The following is a 17,236-nucleotide window of genomic DNA, read 5'->3' as shown; positions in this document are numbered from 1 at the left end:
TGCATCATGTAAAGATGGTTTTCAGCCCAAAATGCACACTTGAGCTGCATAAAATATATGTTGCTGTAGCCAAAAGGAGCTTAAAAAAGTGTGACATGGCAACAGTGGTGAAAGACAGGGTCTGATCCTGTTGGAGAATTTAGCCTGCATACAGTTCTGACTTGGTACAAGCTGGGTCTAGGTCTGCTAACTTCAAAATTGGTTGCATACAGGGTGCTAAACAGATTGCAATGGACTTTCAACTCTAAATGAAACAAATCTTAAAAAAAAAAAAAAAAAAAAAAAAAGCCCCATGCTTTGGATTAAGAGTGCTAAAAGAACTGCTGTTAGATACATGAAATCATTACGCCTAACAAATTACGATTGTGATACCTTGAAGTCTATCTATATTCCATAGTGAAAATATTTACTTTAAATCATAACAAAGCAATTTGATATAGACACAGTGACATTTGTATATATGTTAATATAGAAGTAACTCAGCTATACTTATGACTTATCATTCACCAAATAAATGTAATAGAAACCTAAATTATTAAACATTCCACATCAGTGCTGATTCAGACACATGTAGCTGGACTACAACTCCCAGTACACTTTAGTATATTAATAAAGGCTAAAGCAGGCAAGAAACTTCAACAACTCCCAGTACACTTTAGTATATTAATAAAGGCTAAAGCAGGCAAGAAACTTCGACAATTAGAGGGATGTATTATGAAAGCAACACCATTAAGTTTCCCCAGTCCTCCAAGTTCAGCAGTGAAAATCTCCTAACACCTAAATGACACTGTACCCACCCTTCTAATGTCTGACTGTGATGTTATATATACAAGCAAAGGTAATATAAAGATGACGGATGCAGCACGATTTGGAATTAAAGAGGAGTGTTCTTTTGCATCTCCAATTATATTTGAGTTTACTACTTTGGAGCTAAGAGATAGGTTAAAGTTTACACAAGATTTATTTCCTCTGTCAGATTAAAAAAAAAAACATCTTTATTAGATACAAGTCCATCCTTAACAATAAAAGGTATAATAATTAAGGCCTAGACTATATCTAATATAAGTAATTATAAAACAACCGGATTAAAACACATTCAATCAGCTGTTTTGCCTGCATTGTTGACACATGTATGTGGTGTGTGTGCCTCACTATCACATCATTACATTTTTATTATAGTCCAAAAACACTTAAATAATTTGCACTTTCAAAATTACATATTGGCTGCACTATAAAAAGAAAATACAAAAGGATATAATTAAGTGATTTTATAAGATTTTATAAGATTTACCATCAAAGTCTGCAAGTCTGGTAATATTTTCTCCAAGTTCTGCAGTTACTGGCAAAGCCTGGCGGACCTTCAAATTAGTCTCTCTGAAAAATAATATGTAAAATACTAGGATTAAGTAATAATTATAACAGAGGAATAATGTTTTTAGGACAAATTATAAACTCTGCAGTGCTTCAATCTTTATAATGTTATATATACTGATTTGTCAGTGATTTCATTGGCAAGTTGACGAAGTTAGGCAGTACATTAAACTCGTTTAAAGGGGTAGTTCACTTGTAAGTTAACTTTTTGTGTTATTGGATTTCCTATTCTTTCAACCTTTTAATTGCGTTTTTGAACGACTTGCCTTCCTCTTCTACCCTTTTTTCAGCTATTAAGTGAGAAGGGGGTCACTGACCATGGCAGCCACATAACCTGCTGTGTGAGGTTACAATTTAATTTTATTATTGTTAATTTTTATACTTATCATTCTGGTCAGACCTTTTTCAGTTCATAAACCAGTATCTTATTTAATCCACTGCATGCTTGCTATGGTAAAATGGACTCAAGCAAATAGATAATGAAATTCCAAAATGTTGAGCTGCTGAGCAAAAAGCTAAATAATTAAATAAAGACCAGTTGTAAATTGTGACAGATTATCACTCCCTACAGCATATTAAACACTAATTCATTTTAATTGTATAAATAGAGGTAGAGAGATCTGAGGTTTCAAAGGCTAGATAAATAATATCCAAATACATTTAAGGCCAAATTAATGGATAAACTCCTAAAGAAAGAGCATGCAGAGGGAACAGAAATGGGCCAAGTCCAGAGCCTGTAGGCAACAAACACCAAGTGCCACTGATTAAGAGCTTTTGTTTGAATAAAAAATAAGACAGATATACATTGGTTAGAAATGATGAGAACTACCAATCCAATCAACATGATTACATACAGAAGAAAGCCTTTGCTCACATTACTAAATGAATGAGGATGAATCCAGTTAGCCATGGCAACCTGGAAATCATTTGAAACTTTATATAAGGTTGTCTCAAAACCTTTAACAGATTAAGGGTTTGAAGAAAAATATTAATGCAACAGAAGACAAAAACACATGAGGGCTTTAGAGATTCATAGTAGAAAGAAAGTCTGGCCTTATTACAATTTGGCTTGACACAAGCTTGTTTAAATGAAGTGGGGTTATTTCAGAGGCTTGAAGTGCAGATTATGTGAAAATCTGAAGTAAAAAGAGAAACACAAATAGCAAAAAAGGTGGCAACGGATCAAGAGAGCAAGGTGTAATTCTTCCTCAAAGTTAGGAAAACTCACTGTCGTCTTTTCCAATTAACGGTCTTCATAATATGTTCAAATTAAAGAATCTTTAATCTGGTCCATTGTTTCTCAAGTGGAGGATAAGGTTGGTCAATTCAACACCTCCAGAACTAGAAATATTACTGATTTTTATAATCCACACAGGCCACACCTAATACTTCCAGTCTTGCCTATACCATCCCTAACTTCCATCCTTCCCAGAAGGCTACATTTTAATTATGATGATATGGGCTGGAGTGAAAAAAAAACTGATTTTGTGCACTTGTACATGTGTTTGGGTGGGGTGCATATGAGCCATTCCATTGTCTGCTTTATTCTACAGTACAAATATAATAACTTGAAAAGGACTTAACACAACATTATATGAAGGTAATGATGATTATAAAAATAATGATACATTAAACTCACCAGGGAACAGAAAACTGTAACAGCATCAATGTGATTTCAAGAACTATGCATTGAATTTTCTTCTATTCCCTTATAACATATATTGCACTCGAAGGGACAAAATGTACTTTGTATAATGTTTGCACTTTTTCTACTAATGCAGTTATAGATTTCTTCAGTATTTAATTTCCCTGGCCTCGATTTATGCTAAAAAACACTTCATTAAAGGTATATTGGCAAAATTTCAGTATTGGGTAAATGGTAAAAATTGTAAATTGGGTAAAAGGTGTTACTAACAATGTATGAAGTTTTCATTCCAGTATATGCAGTCATTGGGGATTATTTATCAACACTGGGCAAATTTGCCCCCAACCTAATGGTTTTAAAAATTAGTGGTGAGCACAACTTTCCCTTGTTTGTTATAGTTCACTAGTATAACCCCGGGCCAGTGCAGTTTTATGCTGATAGGAGCACCGGCCCGGGGTTTCAGACATTCACTTGAGGGTGTCTAACATTTGGCACCCTAAGTGGGATACTATTTTTCTTCTCCTTTAGGCAGAGACAGTGGCAATGGGCTTTGGTATACATAAAATATACAATAATGTTTGCTATATTTATAATGTGTATCTCTCCCATGCACACACAGTACAGGGAACCCAAACAATTTTTTTTATTCTGAAATTATACCTGTCCTTATTGCAAATCTACTAAGCAATTTCTCCCTTATACTATAATATTGGTAGCTAAATGTTTGTGCTTTCTAGGTCGCATTTCAGCAAATTAACTGTGTGTTTTGTACACAGTTGGCAGAAGCTGCTGATGTTACATATTCCAGTATCGCTTTGCAATCCTTGTTTTTCACTTGTTCTGCATATTTGGTTTTCTGACTGATATTTCCGATAAATATGCAATGCTCGACTTTCCCTGTTTATGCTGGCATAGCTCTATGTCTTGTGGATTTTCCACTGTTTATTTATTGATGCTTGCATTTTGCCCAGCACTAGATCTAGGAAGTTTTTTTCAGAGCAGATGGCAGGATTCTGTAGTTGTTCACAATATAAATATTTGTCAGATAATAACTCTGGTTACGCTGTAAAGTGTTCAAACATTTCATAATGCAAAATATAGTTACTATAAACCTCATTAAAAAAATTTCCATTCTTTCTAAAATGTATGTATAAGTAAACACTATTTAGAATAGTCAAAGAAACCATGCACTGCTCTAGTTTCCTACAGTACCCAAAGCAATTCAGGAGTAGATGGGCATTTCCTGTCCTCTTATAGAGTCAACTGAGCACGATTACGGAGTTAAACATACTTCTATTGCAGAGAACTTTTAAAATAAAAACTGAAACGCAAGATATCATTATGTTGCACATACACAGGCAGATACTCCATGCCAATTCATGAATCCGGGGCCAACAACTGGTCCTTTGATTAATCATTAATAGTGAATAAATGACCCCCTATAGTAGTTTTAAGTATATTATGAGCAGTTCCATGACCAAATAAAAGGACGAGGTGGAAGATGGCGTGCTTTTATACAGGTCATGGAACTCTTTTTTGAATATCCTCTTGTTTTTCAGCAGGTGGTACAAAGCACAGTTTTTATAGTGAATAAAGTACCCCCTCATGTAACATATAAGGATATTATAAGTTACCGAGGAGTTTCATGACCATATAAAAACACGAGGCAGAAGGCTGAGTGTTTTTATACAGGTCATGGAACTTTGAGGTAACTTCTAATATCAGAACTCACCGTTTATAACTGATGACATCAGAACTCACTGTTTATAAGGATATAATTTACAAGATATTCATGGTTTTTGTGTATTATAAGGATATAATTGACAGGATATTCATGACTCTTGTGTATTTTTTCTTGTATATTTTTTTTTTTTTAATTCATTTGTTTTGCTACCTTGAGAAAGGTGAAGACCTGCAAAAACAAAGCAACATAAATGCATGTTAAGATAAAAGTGAATTACCAGCCATACAAGAGGAAAAATACCTGAATTTAAGTGAGAAAAGAGACACATTTGGCCAAATTGTGTCTATTTTTCACTTGAATGCAGGTATTTCCCTATTTGCCTGTATGGCTGGTAGTTCACTTTTCTCTTAACATGCATTTATACCACTTTATGTTTTTGGGTTGAGTGTTGAGAAAGTTGAAATTGCATATGGTTTAACCATGCCTTGTGCACCCAATTACTGCCAAGTATTCGACAGCCCTTAAAGGGGTGGATTTGTGTGTGTACACATTTACACATACACAGGTGTTTTCTCCTTTTAATGTTAGCTCTCCTATTACTTTATTAAGGGCTGTTGAACAGCTTAGCATTAAAGAGGGCTAAAGGGATTGTTCACCTTTAAATTTAACGTAGAGAGTGATATTCTGAGACAGTTTACAATTAGTTTTAATTTTTTATGGCTTTGAGTTATTTCGCTTTTTATTCAGCAGCTCTGCAGTTTACAATTTCAGCAATCTGGTTGCTAGGGTCTGATTACCCTAACAACCATACGTTGATTCGAATGAGAGGCTGGTATATGAATGGGAGAGGCCTGAATAGAAAGATGAGCAATAAAAAGGAGATATAACAATACATTTGTAGCCTTTAGATGGTTTTGATTTTTTGAAAGCTGGAAAGAGTAAGAAGATGGAAAATAATTCAAAAACTATAGAAGATAAATAAAGACCAACTGAAACGTTGCTTAGAATTGGCCATTCATGAACATACTAAACGTTAACTGAAAGATGAACCACCACATTAAGCAGATGTCAATACTGCGCATTTAAAATTGGTTTAGGACTGATGCATAGGACACTGCCTTGACAGGTGAGTCAGCTTATGCATGTTTCTACAAACAGTGTGACCATGAAATTTGGATTTCTTTCCATGTATAAAACTGCTGTTAGGGAAATTTGTCTCTTGTTTCAAATCTGGCTGTCCCCTGACAGCCTAAAGATTAATCTTCTACAATGGGCCTGTAAGTGTAACTTAACACACAAAGGTATAATGTCTTGCTTGATTATGTAGTCTTGTTAATAAAAGGATTTTTACCAGGTTTGTATACATCAATTGGGCCAAATCTGAATGTGTGGCCCTCAGACTAAATTATATAACTAGGTTGAGGGCTGCTAAATGACCAAACTGGCACTGCAATAACAAAAATTGCAAGATTCATTCAGTCGGGGTATATTTGTTAAATAATCGCCTTTGATGATGCTAGCCACATTGAAGAGCTCTATGGGACAGTCACTAGTACGTCTTCGAAATGCAGCTGTTTATTTAGTTATTTAAAAGGACAGCTGTCACCTACACATAAAAATGTGTATAATGAAAAAGTTTTTCAAATGAAACATGAAATGCAATTTTTTTTTTTTTAGAAAAACAGCCATACCTGTTATAAAGTTTTTTGAAAATCTCAGCAGTCAGTCTTGTATTGCCTGCCCTACCTCTATGCCTTGAGACAGGACATGCAATTACTTTCACTTTTCCATTTAAATAACACTGCCTCCTTACATTCCCATCCTTCCTCGCCTTCTATAATTGTAGCCAGGGCACGGGCATCAAGTCCCCCATTCTGACAGATAAAAAAGATTTTGGGTTGATGCAAAACTTGCCCAGTCTTTTCAAAATGACACCTGTCAGCTTGCTGTGATTGTGTAGTGAAATAATTTATACAGTTTAAGTAAAGTTTATTAATTATCAATTCACATGGAGCCCTGCACAGTATGATACTACTGTATCTATAATGACGACTATATAATATATTACGGCATTGAGTGTGCCTTAATGTGTGTCCCTGTGCTTTATAATCTCAAAGGATTAAAGTACATGTGTCCACTTACCCATCAAGCTCAGCTGTTTCAACATAGCACAAACCATGTGGCTCACTACTAGAAAGGAGCAGCATATCAGCCTGAAATGAGAATAAATAATGTTGGAAAAAAAACCTTACACAGTTTCAGAATCAAATGAGGCCAGTGCCATTCTTTTTTGCATGTTTAATTGATACAGCATCTTATTAAACATGTGAGCAGCTGTATGGCCCAGCAATGATTGAGCTAGTATGCATGAACAATTGAAAAAGCAGAATACATATGTAATTTATGATCTGGGTATGACATGCTTTTGAAATAATGATGAATGGCCTGTTTTATAAGAGTAAACATTTGGTGTTAATTTGTAATTACAAAATAAATATGGGAAAGAAAATTCTAGATTTTGTTTACAATTCACAACCATAGCATACTAACCATTCTGATGAAAAGGCAGAGGACTGTCGAGGATTGCTTTTCAGTGGGAAGAAAAGAGCGTTGCTCAAGAGCAGCAACTGAAAACGAAAATCATACTAGTGCACATTTCTGAGTTGCAACTGGTTGCGCGCGTGTGTGTGTGTTTTTAAATTGTTTCTATGATTTAATGAAAACTGCAATCACAAATACTAGGGCCCTGTAGAACCTGATAGACAGGGATACCCTGTTCCAGTGTGAGGCTGATAATGCGTCTACCTTTGTTGGATTCTTTTACCCAACTCCTTGCTAGAGACAAAATATAGTGCAGCAACCAATACCAACATACCTTTTTTTTTTGTTGTTCAGAATATTGCACAGAACTATTGTATCAATTCTCACAACTGCCTTTATTTAAACTCAGGGATTCTGCTCAGTAAGTACAAACACAAGAAATGTATGAACTAAATGTATCAATTTAGAACAGTTTACAGGGTCGGCAACCCCACCTCCCAGAGCTGCTTTAGAAGGTGAAAAATCACACTCTACACTTCAATATTAGAAAAAAAGCGACACGTAGAAAATAGAAAGTTACTGGAAAAAGTCATTATTTCTGGTGATCTATCCTAAAACAACTAGTTGTTTGAAGATAGACAACCCCTTAAAGGATAGAAATAGCCAGAGAAAAGGAAAATTAACTTCAAAACCATTGAACAATTTAAATTAAGGTATATATTTCTTTGGGGGAAAAAACAGCATTTTGAATAGACAAATATAAAAAAGTTAAAACGGTTAGGGGCAGATTTATCAAGGGTAGAATAGTCAATTTGAACTTTAATCCCCATATTCGAATGTAAATTTGAATGTGAGATTTATCATAACTCGACCATGAAAGAGTCCTAATTCGAATATTTGCCACCTAAAACCTGCTGAGCTTATGTACAAGTCAATGGCAGAGGTCCGTTGAGCCATTTGGAGATGTTAATAGCCTTCCTGACAGAGATTTTATTTCAGGAATTTTGATTCGTACAAATTGAATACAAATCAAATAAGACTCAAATTTTCAGAACCATTCGATCAAATATTAGCCAGATAAATTTTTCTTAAAGGAACAGTAAAACCAAAAATTTTTAAGTGTTTAAAAGTAATGAATATCATGTAGTGTTGCCCTGCACTGGTAAAACTACTTCAGAACACTACTATAGTTCATATAAACAAGCTGCTGAGTAGCAATGGTGGAAATTGAAAATAGGCTATAAGGCACAGGTTAGATGGATAACAGATAATATGTTCTACTGAGTTTATCTGCTATCTGCTATGTAACTTGAGCCTTTTCTCCTTTGAATGGCTGCCCCCATTGCTACACAGCAGCTTATCTAAATAAACAATAGTAGTGTTTCTGAAGCAAACACAGCAGTTTTACTAGTGCAGGGCAACACTGCATTATATTTTTATTACTTTAAAACACTTTAATTTTTCATCTAATTGAAAATACTTTAAATATTCGACTATTCGATAATCAAAGTATTGTCTCTTTAAAAAACTTTGACTTCGACACGTCGCCATCTTAAACCTGCCAATTGCCATGTTAGCCTCTGGGGACCTCCTAGAACCTATACCCAACATTTGGCTAAGTTTTTAGAAGTCGAAGTAAAATAGTTTGATCGATCAATGAAATCGTTAGATTCGAAGGATTTCATCGTACAATCAAAGATTTGACTTCGACCAAAAACGGCCAGATTCAATTAAAAAAAAAAAAAAAAAAAACTTTGCCTTCGACATTCGAAGTCGAAGTAATCCAATTCGATGGTTGAATTTCGAAGTATTTTCCTCTTCGAAATTCGACCCTTGATAAATCTGCCCCTTTATCTATGGACTATAATTTCTGATAAGTGTTATGCTACCTTGTTATTACAAAACATCTGTGCGATTTATACGTTTTGAATACAGGTGAATTTCTATGTAATTTAATAAACGTTACAACAGGTAAGCATTAGATACTATTATGGATTCCATTAATGGAACTTTTATAGTACATAAATAATAATAGGGATTTCTCTGCAAAACACTTCTGCCATCTGCTGGGGCTAGTGGTATTTATGCAGTGCAGCAGAACACCTCAATAACATATACCCCTTAAAAAGAAAAATTATTCAAAACCTGCATAGGTACATACAGTATAACAAGTATTTATTAATGCAAACACTGAAAAAAATAATGAGAAAGTTACGCACAACCACAAACTGATTGTTCTCCAGCTTTATGATGTCGCCTGCTCTTACATTCATCCACTTCTCATTCTGCAATCTGCAAAAGAGGAAAAAACAAGAGACTTTTCCAAAATTCCATTTGTCAATTACAATCAGCTTGAAGCATCAGTAAATCGATTTCACTGGAGCACAAGCAGACAAGACGAGGAACCATGACATTCAGAAAGTGCTTAAAAATACAATGCCACAGAAAACCAATTGAGGGAGTATAGTGCAAATGAGGATGAATTGCCTTTCTGTACAGCTATACACACAATTTGTTTAGGAATAATTTCAAAATAGGCTCAGCTTCAATTTTTGGAAGAGGAAAAAAGAAGTTAAAGGGTAATTTTCCACATAATTTCCAAAACATTTCTGACATCTCACAATCCTGCGGACTGATTAATGATCATTTACAAAAAGCCATCTGAGCTTTAGAATCCTTTAAACATAGTGTATGATGTTTGGAGAAAGATTTATAACCCTTGCATATTCTTAGGCCCTAGAGATGCTTTAGTTAAAATATGTATTGTTTATATGTATAATTTAGCTACCATTTATTTTTCATTATACTGTCCAGGGCAGCCATCAAGGGTACAACTTTAACAAACCTGTAATTGTAAACCAATATTTAATATGTTTTAGTATGTCACACAGGGCCCTTAATGTTGCAGTTGTGCTGGGCCCAGGGGGAAAAGCAGATCCATGATAGTGTCCCTATAACAGTCTGCATGAAAGCAAATGAAAATAAAAATACAATGGAAGCATTAAGGAGACAAAGTGCGGGCAAAGATGCTGAACATTCCACCATGGAAACCCGGATACAGAAGGAACTCAAAGAATGTTTTAATCTGGCAACCATATCCTTACTAAAAAAAAAAACTTTGAAATTAAGACTAAATGTATCCTTTCTTACCAACTATCCTGCTCAACTCTTTTCACTAATGTGTCAAATAAAAGTACATAAATTAGCCAGGAAGCACAATAAATACGAAATACTGTTTAATACAAATTAAAGCCAATGTTTCTGATCCTCATATTGATTATGATAAATGTTTCCATAGAAAAATGCTGAAATCAAGATTCCCAAAAAGTTCAGCTGCTCTCTTAATTTTTTCTGTCACACCACAGCCTAATTGGTCATTAAAATTGCTATAGGTAGATGGTCGTGTTTGCAGAATGACAAATCATGCTCCTAGCTCCTAGTCTTGTGCTAACCAGGACCAAACAAGAAGGTGGTTACCTCTTTAGAGCAATCATGGCAGTGCCCACATATAAAAACACAAATACACAGATAAATTAAGCTCCATGTCCAAACAAAACATGAACAGTGTAACTGTAATCTCTATTTACATACTGTATAGGCTATTTGAATTTCAAAGCATGAACAAAGGTACTAAATATCAAATACAACTACATACCAAGTAATTAAATCCTTGAAAAGTGTGTGTGTTCATGTACTTGATCCTAACTAAACTGTATAAATGGCCCAACAATCCTTTTTTTTTTCACTTGAATTTTTATTATTTTTCAGGTTACAAATTGAAAAGAACAAAGATCACTATACACAGAGATTAAAAGAAAATAGGAAAAACCAAAAAAAATAAATAAATCAACCAACCTACTGTCTGGAGAGATCCCACTCCTCCAATTTCCCCAACCCCTTTATCCCTCCTATATACTATCACTCCCCCATTTACCTGTTTTTTTTTTGTTTATTTTTTTTTCCTAAATGGCCCAACAATCCTATTAGGGTTAAAGGTAAACATTTAAGTAGCTTTACGGTATAGTGATTCAAATTACTGAAAACATCCCTGGATAACCCCCAGGTCCCCAGCATTTTGGAAAAATAAATCCCTTATCTGTACAGCATTTATGGGGACAACTGTTCATGAAAAACACAAATGTTTGTCTAGTAACTCATAACAACCATTCAGCAGAAAGCATTTACTGGCCAGCTATCCGAAAACACACATCTGGGTTACTAACTTTAGACTTTTTTTTAATTACCCTTTAAAATGCAGGGGCCCTAATTTCTAAGCTTTATTGATCTTCAGTGCATAGCACAGCAAAACACATTTTTTTTTTGTCAAATTCTAATTTAAAAACCCAATCCGTAAATTTGAATGTGAGATTTATCACACCTCGACCATGGAACCTGTTCCAATTTGAATATTCGCCACCTAAAACCTGCCGAATTAATTTACAAGTCAATGGCAGAAGTCCATTGACCCATTTGAAGATGTTAATAGCCTTCCTGACATTCAAGTTTTTCAATTCGAGTTTCGTTTGTATCCGATTAGAAAATGAATAGAATTTTCGGGTCGTTTCAATTCAATCGTATTTAATATTTTCATAAATAACCTCAAAATCGAGATGTGAGTACATTCAAAAAATTTACCTCAATTCGAAATTCGACCTTTAATAAATCTGCCCCATAAATTGTGCATATAGCTAAAGAAAAGCCTCCAGCATCAATATAGAGATAAGTAAATCATGCAGTTTTGTCGTTTTCTTACTGGCACTCTGTGAAGAACCACCTATGCTGCTACAAATGAAGGTTCTGCTCCTCTAGTCTAAAGGGGCATCCCTCTCATGCATTGATCTTTTCTATGGGGAAAAAGTTCCTCTGCTATCTGTATATAATGTCCTCTATTGTACTTGTAAAAAAAATAAAGGACAATTGCCTTTTCCCCCAGAGAAAATAACCCAACCTTGTCAGTCTTCCCTTATAGTGTAATAATCCCCTTTACCAGTTTAGTTGTACGGCTCTGCACTCTCCAGCCCAAAACTGCACTGCATACTCAAGGCAGAGGAGTCAACCTTTGAAGCAAACCACAATTTTGATGCAAATATGCGGAATGCATCAGAGTGACAGGAGACCGGAGGACAAATCTGGTATCTCCAGATAAAATCGGGGAAGTCGACAGCCCTGTCAAGGTGAGACATTACCTGGGCCGTATAGAGGCAAAATTATGATTTCATCCCTCAAGTTAATGCCCTTTTTTTTTTTTTACTCAAGACAGTACTTTGCTTTAGTAGCTAATGAATGACACCTCCTACAATTACACAGCCTGATATGCACAAAAATCCCCAGATCCTTCTCAGTTTAAGATACCTCTAAACACACTATTTAGTGTATAGCTCATAACTTTGCACTTACTGCACTTAACATTGACCCTCATTTTACAGTTTGCTGCCAAGATCTTCAGTCTAGACAAACCATTCAGCAAAGTGGCAGCATCCAGAATGAAACCTTTTTTGCACAATTTAGATATCAGCAAAAATTCAGAGAGTGCTTACAATGCCTGACTCAAGGTCACTAAAAAAGATTAAGTTCAAGGAGTATTTAGGACAGACTTTATTTATTTTTTTTAAACTTTTTTTAAGCGTTTTTATCGGTTCAGGATAATACTTTTCTTTCGTTATATATTGTCATTATGAAATTTAATAGGACTGATCCATTTATGTATATAAATTCATAACAAATATTGCTTTGTTTGATATATTGTATATTTTTTAGCGATGCACTGAATCCAGGATTCGGTTCAGGATTCGGCCTTTTTCAGGAGTATTTGGACTTGGCCGAATCCTTCTGCCCGCCGAAACAAATCCTAATTTGCATATGCAAATTAGGGGTGGGGAGGGAAATTGGGTGACTTTTTGTCACAAAACAAGGAATTAAAAAATGTCTTCCCCTTCCCAATCCTAATTTGCATATGCAACAGGCAACAGAGAAATAAGTGACATAACCCATGTCAGCAAACAATACAAAAATGGAATTAGTGTCACATTACCTCAGAGGTTCATACTAAGGGTAATAGCATACCTTTTAACTATCACATTTTATGCGGGACAGTCTCGATTTTGACAGCTCAGCTCACAGACCCGGGTTTCTTACTGAAATGTCCAGACTTTCCCTTTGAACTCATGCACTGATGCCAGAAAAAGATACATTTCTGAAACTTAATTAAAGTAAGAGGCTTTTTGGCAGAGAGCCCAGAACTCTCAGCAGATGAATTTTGACGATACTTTTGTAACAATTTAAGATATACAAAGATACACTTGTAACAATTTAGGATAAGCAAGTCTCTTGGGGAAACAGACTCAGTTGAAAGGGCAATTCACTTTCATTAGCAAAGCTGTTATAACAACTACAACATTGTGCTAAAACTCCCAGAAATGTGTTTTAAGTTTTATAACCTGCCAAATTCTGTAAAATGGACATGGCAATTAGGGTATGTGTCCATAAAATGGGTGTGGTCAATAAATTCAACTTTTTGTCCCTCTTTTCATTTTTTGAATGTTGGGAGGTACTGTATGTAATATAGCATCTCCCACCATTCATGTTAATGACAATAATCCGGACCCAAAGTTCAAAAGTAAGGCAGATGACTTTTGCAGTGACGATTATCAACCCCCAACTCAAAGATGCAATTTCTAGAGATTTACAATTAAAATGGATCTGCTGCATTTCACAACTGCTAGTTCATCTGGATATTGCTTGGACTACCACAGCCCTACAAAAATATTTTTTGAAAAGCATTTATGCAATCCCCTCCTGAAATCTAGACGTACATACCTGTTTACAGAATTAAATTATGTGATAAGAGTTCTACAGCAGGCAATTCTCCATCCATACATAAATCAATGGCTGTAGACAAAATAAGGATATTTGGAGGCAGATTGGGAGCTGACATTTAAACCAAAGTGTAGGATACCATTTATGGACAGTTAGTTAGCTAGTTATTGAGCCAAGCTTAGGAGACCACACATAGCCTTCCAGTCAGTTCCCCACATCATTTACATTGGGCATATGACAAGTGGCTTTGATTAATTGCTCTCTTGTGCTGGAAATGATTCTGTCACTATCAAGCATATTTACTTCTTTTTATTATGTTCTTTTCATTTCTAAAGGTTAGTTTTGTATTTGGTAAACCCAAATTCAACTAAAACAAAAGGTCAAGGCTATAAATCAGTCTGGCTTGAAAATATCATTTGAACAATATGAGTGGCTGTGGAAAGACATTATTTTAAAGATACTTGAATGCTAGAATTTAATTCCATTCTGCAGAGTGAACACTAGTAAATAAGGTAAAGGAAAGTAATTCATTACATGCATCAACTGAATTGTAATTTATTTTTCATAGATCATAAAATCTACATTTTGGATTACAGAACCTAGAGTCTTAAAATGTAAAAACTGAAAATGTAGAACTTTCCAACAACCTGCATTTATGTTTTTGGAGTTTTGGAGGAGAGCCATATAAACATGCTATAAACATGGAGAACACACAAGGTTGTACTGAAAAAGAGGATCTCAGTGGTGCAATGCACAATGCCAACCACGGAGCCTCTATATTGCCATACCTGAAGAACCAAGTTGCAAACAGTTACAGAGCAATTTGGGCATCAAAATGCAGTGTCCATGTATGACCATCTAAGCTTTACTGAAGGGCAACGTAATAAGCATTCCTGTACCGGAATAGGGTCACAGTTTAAACGGAAGTAAGGTTTCAGCCACTTGTATACACCTCAATCTACATTGTTCATGCACAAGGTATGTTTCTCATCTCTTACTGACAACATTAAAAACAATACCATTTAACATATAACTGGAGTGTATTCTGTTGGCCTGTGTGAATCCACACCTTAACAAAAGTCTTCTATACAAAATAATGCAGAAAAAATGCCATAGATAGATGTTGTTTCCACTCAAACTCTTAAAAGCATCCCAAAATGTCATGCTAGGTTTATTCATACATTCCAGGAAAATTACAGCTTGGATTACTTGTACAACATTTGATAATGTCAAGAATTGCTCAGAGGTTTATTTTTCTTGGTCAACAATATCTTGCTTGGACGATGTTTTCAAGGCATTTTAAGTATCGCTTATAAGCCACACATCTTGAAAATGCAATGGACATCAAAAGATCCACAGATAAATCTCCATGATCACAGTATCAAGTGTACAAATTCCTTACAAATATTAAAATGCTTTATAACATTTTATAGAACAGAATTGCCAAACACCATGCTAAATAGAACACTGACAAACATTATTTGAAAATGTACAGATTCATGAATTTGGACAGGACCTAAAGCAAGGTAAGCAATAAGCAGTCCTGTAGCCTGAACTGAATTACTGCAGGCCATTGTCTGAAAGAGGGTTACATTTTAGATTGTAAGCAGGGCCCTCTTTGATTCTTTATCAATTATTGTTGTTATATATAATCTTGTAGAACTAACATTTAGGAAACAGAAAGAGGGACAAAAAGACTTGGCGCGTTTATGACAGTTGGAACACATTTCTGTGGTTTTAATATGTTATTACAGTTTTGCAAATGAAGGTGAATTGCCCTTTCGGATCTACTGCGCATGCGCCCGAAAGTCACGAAGTGTCAGATTTCTTTTTCGGAAACTTCGTGGTTTTCAGCACATGCACAGTAGATCCGAACTGGCAAATGCCTCCTACTGCGCATGCGCCACCAAATGCCGATGACTACAGGAAGAATTGTGCTCGGGAGAAGATGGCTGCCGTGCACTCCGCTGGAGAGGACCTAGAAGGAGGGGTAGGTAACAAGTTAGGGGCATTTGCCCGGGGAGGCATTTTTTTGCCTAGGGGGTTGAATTTTCCTTTAGGCTAAGGCCACACTAGGCGATAGCGCCGCGATTTGACTCGCGGCGACTTTTCGCCGCGACTTTTAAGCCGCAATCGCTGGGGAAACTTTTGCGCTGGCGTCTATGGGGAATCGCGTAAAATCGCCAGCGTAAACACACACGCGGCGATCTTTTTTCTATTGTCGCTCGAAATCGCCTAGCGAGGCAATTTTGAGCGACAGTAGAGAAAAGATCGCCGCGTGTGTTTTTACGCTGGCGATTTTACGCGATTCCCCATAGACGCCAGCGCAAAAGTTTCCCCAGCGATTGCTTAAAAGTCGCGACGAAAAGTCGCCGCGAAAAGTCGCCGCGAGTCAAATCGCGGCGCTATCGCCTAGTGTGGCCTTAGCCTTAAGCTGTGAGTCTTCGTTCTTATCTTATCAAACTGTTACAAAAGGATGTTAAGTATCTATTCTGGGCTGTCTGCCAAGACCCAATTAGTGAGAAATTTTATATCTGTTTCTGGCTGTTCAGTGCAGCAGATCAAAGAGAAACTCAGGACTTAAAAGTACAAATCCGTGACAGCAGGTTGAGCTGTCAAAAGCGGGACTGTCCCGCTCAAAACAGGACAGTTGGGAGGTACGATCTACTTATTGTACAGCACTGTGAAGTACGTTTCTGCATAAATATGTTAATTTGCAATTAACATATAGAAAGCTCATTTTTATGTTTCCATGGAGTAATCAAACCCTTCCCTACACACTCACACCAGATTCTAAGAAAAATATACAAAATCAGCATGCATTTTTAGAGTAAGGAGCTGTCTGGTTATAAGATTCCTTTTCACTTCCCATAACACACCTGTAGTTATACCCATACAAAAGCTAGCAGACTGATTAGCTGGGTGGAGTGGTCTAACATCACTGGTGATGTTGTCAGTCATAGAGGCTTATGAATGGACCATTCCATAGTAAGGAAAACTCAAACAGTTTTTACACAGCCTAAGCTTGAAAGCAAGAGTTTGAGCACCCCTTGCCAAATTACATATTTGGTTAATTTTGTAAGTGAAAAGTAGAAAACAACCACTGCAGCAGTGTTTTAAAAATAGTTTTCTAAAAATGAATACACAGTTACATTTTGCAAACTTACGTAGAAACACCG

At 35.8% G+C, this 17,236-nt stretch overlaps 1 protein-coding gene across 6 annotated transcripts in view; it reads right to left on the bottom strand.

Moving 5' to 3' along the window:
* LOC108712900 (probable phospholipid-transporting ATPase IM) overlaps positions 1-17,236 on the bottom strand; it is a 123,632-nt gene that overhangs the window by 43,044 nt on the left and 63,352 nt on the right. For all 6 annotated transcript variants that reach the window (XM_018255405.2, XM_041588282.1, XM_018255406.2 and 3 more), the window contains 3 exons: positions 9,461-9,533; positions 6,843-6,913; positions 1,292-1,374 (listed from right to left, as the gene is read on the bottom strand). In XM_018255405.2, coding sequence (XP_018110894.1) covers positions 1,292-1,374; positions 6,843-6,913; positions 9,461-9,533 — 227 coding nt within the window. The remainder of the gene's footprint in view (positions 1-1,291; positions 1,375-6,842; positions 6,914-9,460; positions 9,534-17,236) is intronic.

The sequence above is a fragment of the Xenopus laevis genome, chromosome 3S (genome assembly GCF_017654675.1).
Source record: "Xenopus laevis strain J_2021 chromosome 3S, Xenopus_laevis_v10.1, whole genome shotgun sequence".
Lineage (NCBI taxonomy): Eukaryota > Metazoa > Chordata > Amphibia > Anura > Pipidae > Xenopus > Xenopus laevis.
This window is presented reverse-complemented; position numbering and strand designations above follow the sequence as displayed.